We start from the raw sequence: 18,783 nt of genomic DNA, 5'->3' as shown, positions 1-18,783 counted from the left end.
TGACCACAGAGCTTGCCATTGGCCTCTCGAAAACTCCTCCAGAGCACATATCCTCCCACTCTGCATCTCTCGACATGCTGCTGGAATCCCAGACTTTCCCAGAATGTCATGTGCCTGCACCTGTGTATCTCTCTATAGCCTGGCAGCTAGAGGGAGGCCTTGCCTGTGCACCTTAGAGAGGTCTTATGTGGCTGGGTACTCATGGCCCTGCCTCAGCTCCCTAGTCCCTTCCAAGACTGGCACTCAGCAGGCTGAGCTACAAGAAACCAGCCCAGGGGAAAGTGTACTGCTGTCAGACTCAGAAATCTGCCCCAGAAGCCAGCAGAAGACACCATGCTAATTCTGGGGTAGGGGCTCAGTAGAGGGCATTAACTCATTCAAATTATCACCCTGAAGTGACACCTAGCACTGGATATTCCACGGCAAACAGCCCAGGGGCCACCTGCCCTGAAGGACAAGCATGCAGAGCCAGCCTATCCAGGAAGACTCAGGTACTGGGTTCTGAGGGAAAAGGCTGAGCCCAATTCTGCCATAAACTGCTAAGGATACTGAAAGGGCAGCACAAGCATGTACCTCCACCTCTACCAAAGCTGTCTGTCTGTCCATCCTTCCTGCCTGCCACCAAAAAAACCAGCCTGAGTCAGAAAGTGCATGTGGCAGGAAGTGAGGGATAGCAGCCCCCAAGAAGCTGCAGGGCCTGGAGACCACATCACCCAGCCTTTCTAGGCCAGGTCCCCAGGGTCCCAACACCAAGTGGTAGCAGGTGCCCTGCCATCATGCCCAAGAAGTCCAAGAGGGAAGGAAGCTCTGCCCCTCTTGGCCCTGGTATCCAATGACTAAGGTCCCCACCTCCCCAACCCTCCTCAACCTTGATCCTAGGCAGAAAGTCCAGAGCAGGGTAAGTGGGGGTGGCTCCACCACCTCCCCTGGACTCTGGTCCCAATCAGTGCTGTCCTCCAGCCAGTAAAGAGGGACAGGGCCAGTACTTCTTGTAGTCTCCAGGGCAGATGACACCAAAAAATGCCGCTGGGAACAGGAATGGGGATAGACCAGAAATGTGAAGATTGACTGTGGGAGGGACCCCTATTGTTCCGTTCAGAATGGCCCTGAAGAGGGCCATCTTCCCTAAAGCTAGCACCCTCCAGTGGGCAATGACTCATAGTGGGCCAGCAGGGTCATATTCCATACCCAGAAACGTCTTGAGAACCAAGGGAGGGACCGACCATCAAATCATCAGGGGAGCAGCTAAGATGAGTCCTGTAGCCACCACATCCCCACCAGGCCTGGGCTCAGCCTCAGCTCTACACAGAGTTAATCATTCCCACACAAACCAGCCACACATACACCCACATACACACACTCACATGGTTCCAACAGCATACACCTGTGACCCAGCTAGCAAGAGGCAGGCCAGAAAAGCCTGGCTAGGCAGCTGGATCCTTCTGGAACCCTTCAGGGGAAGACCTATTCTCATGCCAACCTGGGCATCCCATCCGTTAAGAGTCTCAGCTGGGGCCATAGCTCTCTGGGGAAGGTCTGCCCTGTCACACCTCAATAAAGCATCCTCCATTTCCCAAGCACCTTAGAGGTGAAGCAACTGAAGGCGGCCACGGAGACTGATTTTGCTTGTGGTAGCCCATGTAGCCCTAGACTAAGAAGTAGAACTCACTCACCACACCAGGCAGTCTAGTCAACAGTATTAAACATGAAGAAACTGGGTGGGAGAGAAGCGGGTGAGAGGTCCCTGGTGGGTCAGTAGCGGCTACAGAGTCACCTGAACTCAGATATAGCTCACACTATGGTAAACTTAAGAGCAATGGAGAACCATGACAGGTTCTAGGTAGAGGAAGTCAGAGCCCAAGGAGAGAAAGCTGGTCTAAACTTGGCTGACAAGGGGCTGGCCCACTCATCTGTAGGCGCCATGCCCCTGCCCTTGCCCACCCCTTTCTTAAGATCCACAAGATCTACAATGCATGTTCTTCTCTAATGTTCCCAGTTGAAATTCAGAGCCATGTCCAATCCCACCACTAACAGCTGGCTAAGAGCCCATGGCTTCCTGGGTCTCGGGGACACCTCAATCTGATTCCTGTCCCCCTAAGGTAGGGAAGGAAAAACAGTCATTCCTGAGGACCTGGTCCCCAGCTGTGCCACATGACTGAATGGCCACCAACCCAGAAGAACAAAGCCAGCCAAGGTGCCAGGAGGGAAAGGCAGAGGTCTCCAGCTGCCAGGGGCCCTAGGAGGGCCAAGGCCCAGAGGGGGAAAAAGAGCTGCTTAGGGACACATAGACAGCTGGGGAGAGAGAACCTGGATAGGACAGAACCAGGTTCAGGAGGACCCCCCTCCCCCCGCCGCAACCCAAGAGCAGTTACAATATCACTAAAAGCCCATTCTGCATAGCTAGATGACAAAAGACATGACAGCAGACACCAGGAATCTGAAGGAAGGACACACTACCTGGGTCCCTGAAGGGAGGTCTTCAGTGCAGAGCCCCACCTCTTTGTCTCACCTCATGGCACACATGGGGACACTGAGCTGAAGGACTGGCCTATGCTATCGCTGACACATGCTGCATGGTGCCCAGTGCTGTCTGGGGAGCACCTGCCCGGTAAAGTATCTAGACACCAGGCCTTGGCTTTCCAAAAAGAATGAGGTTACATGGCCCTGCCAGCCCTTTCCAGAGCACTGGGCATCTTCCAAATCCAGTAAAGCCAGAGGCCTATTCCATCAGCTCAAGTTGGGTAATACATGCTTGGCCCTACCCTCAGGAAGTCTCAGAGAGAGACAGGATCAAAGCAGGCCACTCAGGAACCATACCGGCTAAGCATGCACTCTACCAGGCAGGCTTGAAATCTCATCCCATAGTCCCTGTAGGGTGACAGCAGGCAGAGAAGTAACTGGTTTGAAGACAAAACTGAAACCGAGGCAGCCTGATGCCACCCTTTGCAGGGTCCGAGGAAAAACACAGAGGGTAGCCTGTGCGGAGGGGAGGCCACCACGCTCCTGAAGCCCAGGCCAGCCACCTAGGGCTCCACTTCAGAGGTCCTAGACAAATGAAGCACCTTCTGAGACTGCAAGCAGCTACTCCAGCCACCTGGACTGTCACCGCCTGACCTCTGCCCGGGGCCAGCACGGACACTTAAACTAAATTGGTCAATTATGGGATACTTAGATCCCTCACGGGGCTTCCCAGCCTCCCTGCACTCTGGGCCGCAGCACCAGGAAGCCAGTTGAATCAGTAACCTCATTACAGCCCGCGCACACCCAATGGCTTTGAACTCCGCAGGGCTTATCCATGGGCGCTGCAGGATTTACACACACACACACACACACACACACACACACACACACACACACACACACACAGCCTAGCCTAGACCCAGCCTGGCATGCTTCCCTCCCACTCACAATGCTTTAGCCTCTGCTGACAGCCATCAGCACCAGCCCTGGGCTCCAGGATGCTGTCTGGAGAGATTGGGTCTGGACAATGGGCCAGCAGAGGTTTAGGGAGGCCAGGACAGGCTCTGGTCTCCATAGAAGATAGACTTTGGGCCTTCAGCTCCCCTGAGTCTCTAGCCAAACTGACAGATCTTGCTTCTGGAACAGGGCTGGCCATCATGAAGGACAGACTTGAATTTGGGCAAGGAAGATTATGCACACATAGAGCCTCAGTGCTAACTTTTCCCAGTGTCTCAGTGCCAAGCCCCAAAGCCTCTTCTTCACCATGGCCTTCAGGGTCCCTACTCTGATCCCACGGAACAGGCTCCCACAAGGCCAACCTGGTCCCTAGCATCATCTAGTACCAAGGTCTGCCTGTCCTCCCAGGCCAGGGCATAAATTTATGACCACCATGCTGTTCAGTCACCTTTCTGGGAGAGCCTGAAGACACTCCCTGACATCACCAGCCCCAGGACTATTGGTCAGTGGTTTAAGGGACTTCCCCAAGAACAGGCCAAATGTATAAATGTGAGAAGTGGATAAACTACAAGGAATGGGCAAGAAGGGGATCCTCTCTTCAACCCTCATAAGCAAGCAACTGGCCAGAAAAGGTAGAGAGCCCACAGACCAGGCTAGGGGCCAGCCTAAGCCTCCAGGAAATCCCTGGAAGCCCTCTCCCCAGCTGAGACACTGTGAGGAGGGGCTCCATAGCCAGAGAGGCGATGCTTTTACCTTAGCCCCAGCACACTGCCTCCAACCCACCCCTGCACACACAGGAGGCCTAAGCTGACTCCACCTGTCACCATGCTTGCTCCAGCCCAATCTCACACAGCACTACTTCTCACCATGACTTTTGCATCCGGGCCTGCCTTTGGGCCTTTGGTCTGGCTATCCTCATCATATAATCTCTCCTCTGCCAGACTCTCCATGGGCTGAAGGACAAGGAGGCTGTGCCCGTCAGGTACTCCCTACTTATATGGGGACAGAGGCCACCAGCAGGCCTGGGGCCTCCTTCAGAAGAACTTGGCACAATGCTACTGGATTCCTAAAGGCCAGACCCCAGTGCACATGTGTGCATGCACACATATGTACATTCATGTGTATGTGCGTGCATGTTCTGGACGGGGACTGAAGATATTACCACGTCTCTGCCCTGCCCTGAGGACCCAGTGGGGCTACCCTCCTCTGGTCCTGCCACAGGCCCCTCCCTATGGATCTTGCTGCCGGACAACATGGTCCTGGCAAGGTGAGGCAGAATATCAAGCCACTAGGTCTTCAGGTAGAAGGGACCACTTGCTGCTCCCCATCCCCAACCTACAATAGCCCAGTGGCGCCTAGTAATGTCTACCAGCATTCCAAGATGCTCTCAGAGCGGCAATCAAGGAGTATCTACTTTCCAGTGGATCTTGAGGAAGAAGGGCAAGCCTCCCAGGGTCAAGGATCCACAGCCATAGCAGTGAGACCTCAGACTTGCCAATCAAAAGGCAAAACAGGGAGCCGGGTGGTGGTGGCACATGCCTTTAGACCCAGCACTTGGGAGTCAGTGGCAGACAGATGTCAGTAAGTTTGAGGCCAGCCTGGTCTATAGAGTGAGTTCCAGGACAGCCAGGACTGTTACACAAAGAAATCCTGTCTCAAAAAAAACAAAACAAAACAAAAGGCAAAATAGCTACTCAGCCTAGGAGGTGGAAGCAGAGATAGTAGCAGGGCTCCTAGGGAACCAGACTGGGCATGGACTCCACTCTCATAGGCAGCTTCTTGAGATACTGACAGAACAGGACCTGAGCAAGTTCAAGAACAAGTTTTGGTCCAACTGAAGATCAGGGCTGGGCCTTGTCTAGGAAATCAATTTGCAGAGCAGAGAACCTCACAGAGACATGATATTGAAGTACCAAGGCAAACAGACCCTACCATGGAGCTTCCCATCACTAAGTGAGGATGCTCCTGGGTCAGCCATAAGGTCCTGAATTAAGTACCAGTTCATAGCAGGCACCCAATGGGTACATATCAGCACCCTCTGCAGGTGGGCAGGTCCTAAACAGGACATAAGAGATTTAAAAGAACAGGGGCTGTGAGAAGCAGCCAGACCCAGAGACCCATATGAAGTTTAGGAGGCCCTGGGAGACCTGAAGCACTGGCTTGCTACCTCATGGTGGGGTGGAAGGCAGCACCAGGTAAATAGGGGGAGTATGCCTGTGCACACCCAGGCTGCTCCACACACGTCCTGGGCCAATTTTATTTAGCTGCTTTCTGCTCCGTTTCACGCTCATTCAGCTGCTGAGCTAGACAATTGCTTTGTAACTCTAGGGTGCAATTTCCCTGTCTGTGAGGCGCTGGGGCACGACTGCTCAGAACATCTCGCACCAGACTCGGGTGGGTGTGCTCACGCACAGTTCTTCGCTCCACCAGACTCTGAGCCTTGGGGAGAGTCATGCAGCAGCTGGGGTCTGTCAAGGGAGTCTAGCAAGGGAGCAGAAACCTAGGCAGGGGACAACTAGCCAAGGGGTTGCAGCTGTGTTCCCTTGGTGCCCACTTTTCACCTCTGCTCCCATACCCAATGGCACAGGGAGTCTCAGGAAGGCCTGGGCTCAACACTGGTGACCTGGCCCTATCCTGACTCAAGGAAGAGGCCCAAGAGGACCTGGATTGAGAAAGAGAGAGACATACCCCACAAAAAGAGCTTTGTGAACCCCCAACCAGCCTAGGACAAAACAGGTGATTGCCCAACAGCCCGGGAAAACAAGGAATGTGCCCATTTTACAGATGCAGGTGGCTGATATCAATTGTCCAGATGTGTCTGTCCTTCAGGGCCCTCTGTGGCTGTGAGGAAGGGCACAGACATGGGAAAGAGTCTGAATGGAAAGGAGAAGGGACAGAGAAGGAACAAGTATATCTTATAGCAAGGACATGCTGCAGGCCCATGGCAAGTGGACAGCCCATCACCCCCAGCATTGAAACCAACCTATTATAAAAGAACTGGGAGCTGGTGAGGTAACTTAGTGGGTAAGGTACTTGCTTACCAAGGACTGAGTTTGATCCCTAAGACCTACATGGTGCTAAAAGGAGAGAACCAACTCCCAAAAGCTGTCCTCTGACCTCCGTACAAATGCTGTGGCATGTGCGCCTACAAGTACATAGACACACACACACACACACACATACACACACACACACACACAATGTAATTTTTAAATTTCTTTTAAAAACAGCATTGGAACAAAGGTTTGGAAGGTGACCTCCACCCCCCACCCCTGAAATGGACACACTCCTGGCATAATCCAAACACCTACACGCTGGAGAGCCAAGTCTCCTGCCCCCATCTCTGGCCCAGCTGATGGCCAGTTCCCATGAAAATGCAGCAGCCAATCTGATACCTCAAGGCCCTGACTGGCCCATAAGCTTTAGGCATAAGGAGTACGGAAGGAAGGCAGGTCTTGGCTTGTCCTGGCCCTAGGCCATCCACAAGGCCTATGTCTTCAGACAGCTGAACCAGGTCCACCAGCCCCAATTCACTGAAGACCCAGGCCTCACTCACCATGGAGACCCTGGTCCTAACATGCTCCAACATAGTGAGACCCCATACCACTAAAGACAGGAAGCCCTAGGCAACCTCACTGACTGGTGGGCCCAAGACTCTCTCATAACACATTCTATGAAGCTCAGTTCTGTCCACACATTCGGATACTAGAGTCCCTTTGGTATGCATGGATAGCCCTTGGGTGGAGGGATGAAGACCTGAGCACCCCTACAGGGACCACAGAGTGACAAATCCTCTGAACCTCTTCCTTTCCTAAAGGAAGGCATGAGGGTGGGGCAGGTATCCCTGCCCTTCTATTCAGCCTCCAGAACAGTCCTGGCACGAGTGGGACAGGGCACTAGCAAGGCAATCATAGGGGCCTTCCTGAGGAGGTGCATCTAGCCCTAACCCTGAAGGACATGCATGGCTGGAAGAGCTGCCAGGGCCCTGGCAGACCTGGACCTGGGAGCCAGCCCATGGCAGCTGCCCCTATGTGACCAAGCTGCAGTCTCAACTCTAAACCCCACACAGCCCACAGACTGAGCAGTGCAGACCTGGGCTGTGTGGAGAGCTCCTCACCCACAGGCAGTCCTTCCAGTGGGCCTAGCTCTCTGAGCCCACATCTGAGACAAATGCTTGTGCCCAGCACAACACAGTACCAGCCCAAAAGAGAATACAGGCAGACAAGGCCACTACCACAGTCAGACCACCAACAGGGGGTCACTTTTTCTCACCCTAACACTTCCTCAGTCAACAACAGAGTCCCCTCCAGAGTTTCCCAAAACAAATGCCCAAATCAGTAGGCAGCTGGGGGCCTAACCGTGAACTGCCTCGTCAGGCCCAAGCTGGACTCCAAGCCCAGCCTCCTGAGAGTCATGTGACCCTGTTATTTCGGGACGACCGGAATGTGCTCTATTTTGGGTCACAAGGGCTCCAATGTTACTAAAAGCCCCCTCACACAGGCCCCAAGTTCACTAGATCCCCAAGAACCACACAAGAGGGTGGTTGGAGGCCTAGAGCCCCACTTCTGGAAACCTGTTACCCTCACATACAAATGAGCCACACAGCTGAGAGGGTCAGTGCAGGCTTGGGACCTTTGGACTCTGCAGGCTCAGCCTTACAGTCCCACCATCCAAGCTGAGGCCAGGCTGAGCCCTTACCCCACTCCCCAACTCCAGCCCTGGGCAGCAAAGCCAGGAAACAGGGACTGCCTGGGGCAAATTCCCCATCCTCCCTTTCTTCTCAGATCTGTCCCATACAGATCAACTCAGTGGAGAGAGGCTCAGAGGCTATCTGAACCACCAAACCCCACACAGTGCACACTGGGAAGAGCCCTCAGTCTCAGACCCCAAAAGTGGCAGGGTAGTGAAAAAAGGACGGCCAAATCTTCCCAGCCACTTCAAGTCAAACCTAAGTTGTCAGTGGGGACCCTGGATGAGCCAGATCCTCTGACACTCAGCCCCCAGGAGGGATTAGGCTGTGTTGACAAAAGGGCTTAGGCAAGTAGCTGCTTAAATGGACCTTCAACTGCACTGGACTTCAGAGCTGGTCACAAGCTTAGTAAAAAATAAAATGTATTCAGAGCCCAGGACTCACCACTCAGCCCTGGGGCACAAGCTGCCTGGGAGGCCACAAGCTGGTCCTGAGAGCCACCACTCTGTGAACCCAAGACTCTGGGTCTCCTTGTGGGGGGACAACAGCTCCAAGACACAACTCCTCTTGTTGAAGACTCTAGCCCAGTCACCCTGCAACTGTATGTGTCAACTTCTAGAATGGGCTCTGTCCCTCCTGGCATGTTGTTTCCCATCCCTGGATCTAGGCAAAGTATTGCCAGGCCCTAGCCATGATCCAGGCCAGAGACTAAGCAAAGCATTCCTGTCCTAAGGACCCAGCTCTGAACACATAAAGGCTTGGGTGGAGGAGAAAGAGGTGTCTCAGGGGTCCCACCAACCCCACATCAGGCCCCACAGCAACATGCCACAGTAATACAGCTTTCTTGTCAGTGGACTTTGGCAGGGGGCTCCAACGCCAAATCCACCATTTACAGTCTCTAAGTGCGGCCTCTCCAAGCCAGTTTCTCAACTACAACATGGACAGAGTTTACACCCTGGGAGCCAGACCCTCAAGCTCAGCTGAGCCCCCATGGTCTTCAGCACCGCTCATAAGGACGAAGTGTCTGAAGCTTTGACAAACTTGGAACACTCTATCAAAGTCACTCTGCAGCAGACCTGTCTGGGAGCTGTAAGAAGGCTGGGGCCAAGGGGGTGCCACCTCCCCAAATCACCAAAAATCCTGGAAGCCATGCTGGGTTCTGATCACCCCTAGGGGTAGCAAAACTGCACCCCAAGCTTCATAGGGGATGGCCAAGCAAAGAGGCACTGATCATCATGGAGCTTCGTCCATAATCAGCTGTCCTGATTTCCATTCAGCACAAATTCTTCATCAGCCTGACAGCCTGGCTGCTGTCCTCACCACCAAATTAATATCCTTCCCAGAGCTCATTTATAAAGTCTCTCTACACTGTTTCCCTCTGGCTCCCAAAATCCCTGCGAGAGCAATGGATTGGGGGGCTCCGACCCTGCTGGGTTCCACTCCCGGAGTTGGCAGGCTGACGGTCACTGAGAGCTGCTGGCGGGAGGGCAGCAAGACAAGAAAACGGACTCTTCTGCCTATGGGCTGTTCTCCCCCCCTAAATACCAGGGAGAACAACTAGGGGTGCCAGAGCGTGGGGCCCCAGTTCTGGGTTTGATGCTCCTCATCAGAGGCCCCTGGGTGACCATGCCCACCTAGGTTTGGGCTGCTGTCGGGGAACGGCAAGATCGCAGACTCCGTCTGGGCCAACAGACACCCAGGGGCCAGCGGCCTGCTCCAAACAGCAGCCCGACGAGCCCGGAGGAGCAGTGGCCTCCCGGAGCCCAGCGCGTCGCCCCCATCCCAGTGCCAAGGAGGCCCGGAGCCCTCCAGCAAGCGCAGAAGTTGCTCCTCCGGCGTGGCCGGATTCTGGGCGGCTGAGGCTGGGCGCCCCGGGGTTCTGCGGACGCGCTACGCGCACCGTGAGGGACCCCTCTCCACGTCTTGAGCGAACCTGCCGCTCGCCCCAGCCCCGCCGCCCACTCCCGCTCCCCGACAAGTCAGAGGCCCGGTGCCCTCGCCCTCTCCCGCCGCGAGCCCGGGCCCGGGAAAAGTTGCCCTGTGCCCACTCGCCTCCCCGGGCCCGGCGCGCCAACTCTCGGTACCGCCACAGCGCGGGGCCCAGCGGGCCTGGCCGGACCCCCCACGCGCGCTGCGCACGCGCCCCCGCCCCGCCAGCCCCGGCCCCCTCCCTCGCCCGCGCCGCCGCGGCCGGCACTCACCGAGCGGCAGGAAATGTTTGGTGTCCATGTCTGCGACTAACTTCCCGGCTGGCGGCGGAGCAGCAGGGCGACAGCGCAGCGGCCCCCGGCCGGCCGGCCCGGCCCGGCGGCGGGGCGGCGGGCAGCGGCGGCGGCGGCGGCGCGCGGAGGCCGCGGCGCGGCGAGTTGTTGCAAAAGTCGCCCAACAATGTAAACTACTTGTGCCTGCGCGCGCCCGGCGCGCGTGTCCGCCGCCCGCGCCTCCGCCGCGCGCCGCGACCCGCTCCGGCCCGGCCTGCAGCGGGGGGGAGCGGCGGGGGGCCCGCGACGGGCGCGGACTCGGCGCAGCGCCGCCGCCGCCACTCGCCCCGCCCGCAGCCGGTGCGCGCCCCGCCCGCCGCTGTCGCCGCCGCCCCGCGCTCGCCGCCCGGCCCCGAGTTGTGAGCGTCCTGCAAACTTGCAAGTTTGCGTCTGCCAGGGGTTCCCGGGAGCCGTGGGGCGGCGGCGTGGGAGGAGGGCGGGGCGGCCGGCTGAAGCAGCCTTCCCTCCCCGGCTGCCCAAAATCCCCGCGGCCCGTGGTGGAGGAGGAGGAGAGCGGGGCCAAGAGGAGAGCTCAGCGGCCGGGCCATTGTCTGCGCGGACACACAAAGAGGCCAGCCGTGGTCGCTCGGGGACCATGGTCTGGCAGGGCTCCCTAAAGGAGAGCTGAGGCCCCGTGCACCCCAAGGGACACATGGGGAAACTGAGGCCGGGGAGGGGTGATGAGCCAGAGGCAAGCAGCTGGGCAGGGGGATGCCCCAGTGCCCTCCCACTTACACGCGGGAGGCCCAGAGAGAACCATGGTATCTGACCGACCGAAGGCCAGACCCGGGGCGGGGGGGGGGGGCGTCCGCGTACCGGTGTTACCCCGACGGCCCCAGCCCTCTTCTGAGGTGCGGGGTTCGAGAGGCGCTGCGGCCCGCTTCGGACATCGCCCAGTGGCCCCAGGCTATTTATATACCTTGGGCAGCTCTCTGCCCTGACTTTTAAATTCATGATTTGTTTGTTTTAAAACGAAAGGAAGCACTCCTACCCAGAGAGAGCCTGGGCCTCCTCCGCAACCCGCCCGCCGTCTTGGGCGGCTGGAATTCGGATTTGGGTGTGAGCTACCTGAGCAGAGCCAAGCCAGCCTCCCTAAGCGCACTGTGTCCCTGAGCCAAGCCAGGCAACCGGCAGTCCCGCCTCCCTCCACTCCCAGCTGGTGCCTGCCAGACCAACATCCAGCGTGGAGGCCCTGGCAGAGGGGCTTACCAAAGTCCACAGGCACATCGTGGGTGCTGCCCAAAGAAAGCACCTCCTCTCCAGACAAAAAAGGAAAGCCCTGCCTGGGTGCGCTACTGCCGCCCTCCAGAACTGCACTTTTTCTTCGAAGCATCCCAGAAGGTCTATAGAACTGTCCCAGAGGAAGGCCAGCCCTGTGGGGTCTGGGGAACCTGTCCTTCCAGGGCAAGAGAGAAGAAAAAGCAAAATAGGGGCACTAAATGTCCTGGGCTGTCTACAAACCAACTCCTCTTCCCAGGCCTGTCCCATCACCTGGACGGTTCCCTTAGAAATATGTTCTCAGCACCCCTGGACCACTCTCCCAGGGCTGCTGACAACCTGCCCACACTGAGCCTCAGAACAGAGAGGATAAGAATGGGGGGGTTGATAGAGATACTTCAATGATCCCTGTTCTCCATTATTGTGGACCATTCATTCCATCAACAAACATCAGCAGTCTGTACTGAAGACATGAATGACCCTGGGTTCAAAGGGAAGGTGTGCTCAAGACATGAAAGGCAAAGGCAGACCCCAGCTCTGCCTCCCAGCTATCTAGTGGTCTAGCCAAGCCACTCTGCTCTTGTCCTCAGTTTCCTGATCTGTAAAGTGCAGACAATCCCACCCTCTCTACTGGGTCATTGGAATGACTAACCAGGCAATATAGAGACTATTAGGCCAGGAGGAGGGCCTTGCAGGTAGGTGGCAGTGATTTTGTTCCACGATAAGGAAGACTCACAGGCAAGAGTGGTCACACCATGACTACCAAAGCCATAGTTCAAGGGTAGAGCAGTGCAGGCAGAACCAAAGCACCACCAACAGGGACAGCAGAATAAGGCCCAACCAGCCAGGGGCTCTGGTAACTTTCTGCTGGCTGGTCCTTGAGCTGTGCCATGAAGAAGGGACATGTTTGTCCGGTTGAGTCAGGATGACACACCCAGGTGGAAGGGCTGGCATAGCAGTGGCCTAGAGGTAGGAAGAAGCTGAAAGCCAACCTGACTGTCAGACCATAACACTCAGGTCAGCTGTGGGAAAGCTCAGCCCAAGGGTCCCTAAGGCTGGCATTGGAATCTTTGGTCACCTCCTGGTGATGGACAACCTGACTCACTGGTGTCTAGCACCCTCCCCATCCCCGCTCTCCCTGAGCCTTACCATTTGCTGTGGAAAGCTGTACGTGCTGGAAGACAGAGAGGCCTAGGCAGGCAAGTGTCCATGTGGGGACTTTAGTTGGGGACAGGGACAGTGGAAAGATCCAGAGGTAGTGCCTACTTCTAAGAAGCCTGGTCGCTACAGGATATAGGTGGACAGTGGGGAACACAGAGACCAGACCCTACTAATCTGGTCCTGTCTCACATCTAGCCTCAGAGACACAGAGGCTGAGCAGCTCTGAGCCTTGTCTCTCTAATACAGGACAGGGACATAGATAGGTACCCAGGACAAAGCACAGATAGGGTACTGGGGGAGGCCCTACCTCAAACCCTCCAGCTCTGAGAGGAAAAACATGAGCAGGCTGCTTGTTATTTCTGCAGCCACTATGTTTTGCCTTCCCCTCAACTTGGGGCCCTTTGGTAGGGGTGAACCCACAGGAACCTGCCAGAAAGAGTGGCTGTCCCAGAGTAGTCAAGACCAAGCTGACCATGGAAAAAACTACCCTGGCCTTTGTACCATCTGCTACAGTAGCCAAAAGCTTCTATGGTAATATCCCCCCCCCCTTATGCCTACAATCTAAGAGCCATTTGTTTTGTTTGAGTTTTGTTTTGTTTTTTTAATTTCGTGAGGATGCTTTTTAAGGTACCTTGGCCCTTTCTCACATTGCTTCGGCTCAGCCTTGTGAACAGTCTAGGGAATGCCTGGTGAATGGAGTTTTTAAAGGCCAGTGTTGCTGGGCACCCTGAGGCTACATCAGACAGACATTTGGGGCCCAGTAGTTCCTAGGACTCAAGGGGGCTTGGGCTGTCCCCATTCCATTCCCAGTGGAATATTCTTGACTAGGAAGTTCAAATCCTGGACTAGTGGTAGATAGCAGAGGGATGGGGTACCTAACTCTCAACAAGGTAGACTAGAAGCTTAGCATTCTGCCAGGCCCACTTCTGAACTCCAGCACCCTAGCCTACAGAGTCCCTTGGTCACCTTCCCTGTGGCTCAGTTTGGGGTGACCATGAACCAAACTGGATGATGCTAGGTGAAGCCCTGAGAGGCAAGGCCATTTGGAGCTGTGGCTAGCACATGGTCCACACTCAACCCCCTCTCCATGCCTGTCTTTCCAGAACGTAAGGGGAAAATGTTGTTTGGCCCCACTTGGACTCCTGTCTGTCTGATGGGTAGCTGCAAAGGATGGTGGTGCCTCTGGATCAGGACCTTGGGGGAAAAATGTTCTCAGTCCCAGGGAGATCATTATGCCAATTGCCAGCAGCAGAGAAGCACAGGGAAGACAGAAAAGGAGTACTTGCGATCAGGATCTCTGTGGAGAGTGAACGGGATTAGGAGGCTGCTCTGAGCAAAAACCTGTGAGTTTCAGAGAATCCAAACCCAAGGCCAAGTTAAACAGTTCCAGGGGTGCTGGGGAAAAGTGGAGGGACAAGGGTAGATGAGAGCCCTGAGAGCAGGGTGCTTATATTTCCCAGGTGCCAGGTCTGAAGCACACTTCAAACACCATCTCCTCCATTGTCTTCCCAGCAGGGGAAGACCCTGCTCCCTATTCCGTAGGTAGAGGCAGTGATTGAGGCTGATGTAGCAGAGATCAACTCTGGTTACCACAGTGGACCCAGCACCATGGGCACTAAGCCAGTATCCAGATTTCCCAAAAAGCCCCCAGAATACTGCTGGTCTCACACACCTACATCCAGTGAGCCACAACACCTGCCTTCCCACAGGGTGTGGGTCAGACAGACAGGGCAGGACATGGCAGGGAAGACTGGAGACCAGAGAGAAAGGACAGCTGATGGACTTGGAGAATGGGATGCTGGGGAGACACCAGAAGAAGAGGCCAAAACCGACATCTCTACTGTAGCCCTCAGACAAAGGCTCTCTTCGAACTTCATTCTTTTCCTCTGTAAGATAAGAGGACATGATCAATGAATCACAGAGGACATTTGGCTTAAGATGAGGTGATGACCATGGACAGTGCATACCAACACATCACAGGAACTGAGAACGCCAAGGGAAACTCCCAGCCTAGGACAGGATCCCAACCTCACCTGAGTCCAGGCAGCATACTCTGGCTGCCTCCTACACCCTGCCCCTCTCCACACGTAGCCCATCAAGCGAGGAGATAATGTGTTTTATCGGGGCATTTATTATCGACAATTGCTCCATAAATTTCCTGTTCACATACATATACATACGAACTGGATAAATATTCAGAGAAAAGACTCCCTGCCCAATCCCCTGATGTCGCCAGCTTGCCCCCATAAAGATAACGGGAAATGATTCATAATATTTATTTGACAGACATGATATGAACCGTAATAGTCTGTTGGGATTAAAAATATCCGTCTGTCTCTGTCATCCACCAATGTGGTTTAAATATTATGTATGTGGCCACTGCGGCAGCAGAAGAGGCGAGTGGTTATTGATAGCACCATAAAGAGGCGTCATTTTTGCATTGAAGAGTGGGTATAGTAAGCCTGGAGTTTGCCTGGTGCTTCTCCTCAGGGCTCACAGCAGGAGAAACTGTACTTAAAGTGCTGCTCTCCCATGCCCAGCCCTCCAGCCAACAAATAAGGCAAAGACACACCCCAGCACACATCATCCAGCCAGTGTTGGCTCACGTGGCCCAGGAGGGGAGTCCTGGCCAGGCTCCAGGCTGCAGCTCAGCCTAGAAGGCTGCCATCCTGCCTCTGGAGGTATGGGACCGACTGCAGGACATGGGAATGAAGACCCCGAAAGGCCCACACTTTCCTCCTATTGGTCAGGCTGTTGCCAGCCTCTGCCCAGCCCAGAGCAAGCTGTACTTCTACCCCCACCCAGCTTACCCAGCTTTAACCCTTTTCCAGCTCCCTTTGCCCTGGGGATGAAGTCCAGACTACTAGCAAAACTCACGAGGCCTGCCCTCTCCCTCCCTCCCTGAGTCATCCTCCTCATGCACACCAGCCCTGCCCAAGCCACCCCTCCTCAGGCTAGCTGAGCAGGAATGGCTGCCCCACACCTCTTCTACACTGGCCACTCCACATTTTACCTGGAGGCCCAGCTTCCATGTAATACCCACAACAGTCTGCTGGCTCCACCCACTTGCCCATATATACATGCCTGTACGCGTGGGTGCTCGAGTGCGTGCTCATGCGTGCGCGCGTACACACACACACACACACACACACACACACACACACACACACACACACACCTGCTTTTTAACTCACTGTAGGCAGGCTTGCAATCCAAAGCTCTCCACATTCCCTACCAGACAACATCCTAGCACTTAGAAAGCTCATGAAAGGACACAGGGGCATTGTTTTGAAGGGGCCTGAGAAAGGCATTTCCAATCCCTACATCACAGTCCTTCTCCACTTAGACTCCCCCCCCCAAAAAAGAAGACTGATCTATCAGTGCAGTCATGCCCCCTCTCCCGCCTCAAGATCTAGGTCCCTCTGAGACAAAAGTTCATTTACTCATAAAGACTTTAGGGGTTTGGTTTGGAGAGCAGCCAGTGGCCTGCCCCTGAGACAGTCTCTGGGAGGGGGTAGCTTTATCCCCCACCCTACCTCATCCTAGGCCCCTAGTCCAGCCCCCCATCTTGGGTTGAAGAAGACAAGATAGCCACAATCCCCAGGGAAGCCCAGTCCCTAAACTGATGAATTACCAGCCTGTGATGACAATTGGCCTTTGTTTGTCCCTCTAATAAGGGTCCCCTTCCCCCAAAAGAGCCTCTTCTGAACTGAGACACAAGAAGGGGCTGTCCTGGAAATGAGGTCACCCGGAGGAGGCCAGACAGATGCCTGCAGTCAGCAGGCCTGAGAGCTTAGCCCCAGGCCTCAGAGCCTCCCTGAAGCAAGGGAAATACCCCAAGACAGGTCTGTACTGCCCAGAGCATCGAGGGTCCTCACTGGTCTTACACCATACCACACAGTAGCCCCCTTCACTATACCTCACCTGGTCTAGCCTCCTAGGGCACCTGCTCCTACTCTCATATTCCTAGCCCCCTACTTTGAAGTACTCACATGTGGGGCTCCCATAAGGTCCCTGCTCTCAATATGTACTCACGACTTGAAAGTTCCTATTGTCCTAAACTGGAGCTTTCTTTGGGCAGGACAGCCCTAGGCTGCAGGAGCTCTCTGCTTCCTTCATAGCCTATTGGAGCCCTTCCTCAGGGTGATGGAAGCTCAGAAAAGGCAAAGAGATAGATACAGAAGGGAAACTACCTTAGGACTGTGGGCTACACAAGGGCTCAGCAAGCAGCACCATCTATGAATGTCCTTGGTATGGAAGGCAGGAATCACATAGAGGGATCACACCCTGTCTGAAGCTGCCTGGGGACCCCAGACCTTGGTTAGTATGCACTGGCCTCTGAGCCACCTGAGGGGCACCCCTGTAGTAACAGATTTAGAAGGAATCTTGATCTAGAAGGAACCCTGACATCCCAGTTTCTTGTCCAATGGAAGCCAAGGCTCCCACCCCCTTTCCACAGCAGCAGAGCAGGGAAAGAGCCCCCTCTGCCAGTTCTGTACACTCTGACAGCTCTCCTCACCTGGCGTGCACTGTTGGTAGTTGTTTGGGATTTTGTTATTATTGGGGAGATGTTTAGCTTTGGAGATAGTGTGGATGCTGTTTTTTATTTTTTTCCTAGTGTCTTAGTCACTGCTCTGTTGCTGTGACGACATGCCATGACCAAAGAAAACATTTAATTGAGGGATTGCCTACAGTTTTAGAGGGTTAGTTCATTATCATCATGGTGGGAGCATAGCAGGAGCATGGTGGTACTCATGCTCATGACACTGGAGCTGAGAGTTACATCCTGATCTGCAGGCAGAGATGCTGAGAGGGTTCTGGGGACTGGGTCTGAGATCAGCTTTTGAAACCTTCAAGCCCCCTCCAGTGACATATTTCTCCAACAAGACCACACCTTCTAATCCTTCTCAAATAGTGTCACTCCCCGATGACTAAGCATTCAGATACATGAGCCTCTGGGGCCATTCTTTTTAGTTTCTTGAGACAGGGTTTCTCTGTCCTGGCACTCCCTCTGTAGACCAGGCTGGCCTTGAAATCATAGAGATCCACCTGACTCTGCTGCCCAAGGGCCAGAATTAAAGGCATGTGTCACCATGGTCCCTGTACTAGGGGCTATTCTTATTCAAACCACCACACCAAGTTAATCACATTCATGCTAAATCCAGACACGGTGAAGAGGTGTTGGGATCTCAGGTCTATGGGGTTCAGGGTCAGACCTATCTGAGCATGTACCCCTCTCTGCTGACCAGTCAGGTTTCGGGTATCAGTGCCCATCTCAGATAGTACTGACCATGTAGCGAACTCTCCATCAAATGAAGCAATGTCTCTGAACCTGGCCTGGACAGCAGGATCCTGAGATCAGGATAGGAGAAATTCTCTATGGTGCAAGGGCTGGCAGTTTTGTGAAAGACACATTTGTTGGGGCTGGGCCACATCTAAATCATGTGTCTGGAAGCTTCAAGATCACTCCAGTGATGACACCCTTGCCCCAAACTTCATGGCACCACGGCTGCCAGACAATGCAGGTCATGTTAACTGAGTCTGTACAAGGATGTAGCACTTAAGGTTTGAGCTGTGCTAGGAGGCCTGCTCATAGTTTGTTTGGCCTCTGGTCTCAACATTTAAGAAGTTCTATACTTGGAAAGCCAAGGGGGAACCAAGTGCCTCTCAGCAGATCTGGGAACCACTCAGATGCCTAATGGCTAGGAAGGGCACAGGTTCCTGTTGTCAGGTAGCCATGAGGACAGCAGCAGAGAGATGAACTCTGCTTTGCCAATCACACACAGATTCACAGCTCAGCTGGGAATAAGTGTGAGTACTTGGGACAGCTGGCTATCTATTGATGCACCGTGTAGATGCCCCTGTGGCCAGCAGTCCAGAGGAGCTGGCCAGCCACAGGGGCCCTGAGTATTCTCATATGAGCCATGATAGAATTGGTACACTGCAGTGCAAGGGAAAACAGAAGGCAGCTTAGATGTGTAGACAGTGGAATTCTAATCTCCAATACATATGGTAAAGTTTGGAAAGAAATGCTCC

The 18,783-nt window shown here is 54.6% G+C and overlaps 1 protein-coding gene across 2 annotated transcripts in view; it reads right to left on the bottom strand.

Moving 5' to 3' along the window:
- Positions 1 to 10,417, bottom strand: part of Rxra (retinoid X receptor alpha) — an 89,964-nt gene extending 79,547 nt beyond the window's left edge. Inside the window, exon 1 of one of the 2 annotated variants that reach the window (XM_027423032.2) lies at positions 10,309 to 10,417. In XM_027423032.2, the coding sequence (XP_027278833.1) occupies positions 10,309 to 10,336 (28 nt within the window). In that variant the 5' untranslated portion in view covers positions 10,337 to 10,417. The remainder of the gene's footprint in view (positions 1 to 10,308) is intronic. The other variant, XM_027423033.2, reaches the window with a different exon arrangement.
- Positions 10,418 to 18,783: the final 8,366 nt, after the last annotated feature.

This window comes from Cricetulus griseus, chromosome 6, assembly GCF_003668045.3.
Source record: "Cricetulus griseus strain 17A/GY chromosome 6, alternate assembly CriGri-PICRH-1.0, whole genome shotgun sequence".
NCBI classification, from domain to species: domain Eukaryota; kingdom Metazoa; phylum Chordata; class Mammalia; order Rodentia; family Cricetidae; genus Cricetulus; species Cricetulus griseus.
Note: the sequence above shows the minus strand (reverse complement) of the source record. Positions and strands in the feature narration are given on the sequence as shown.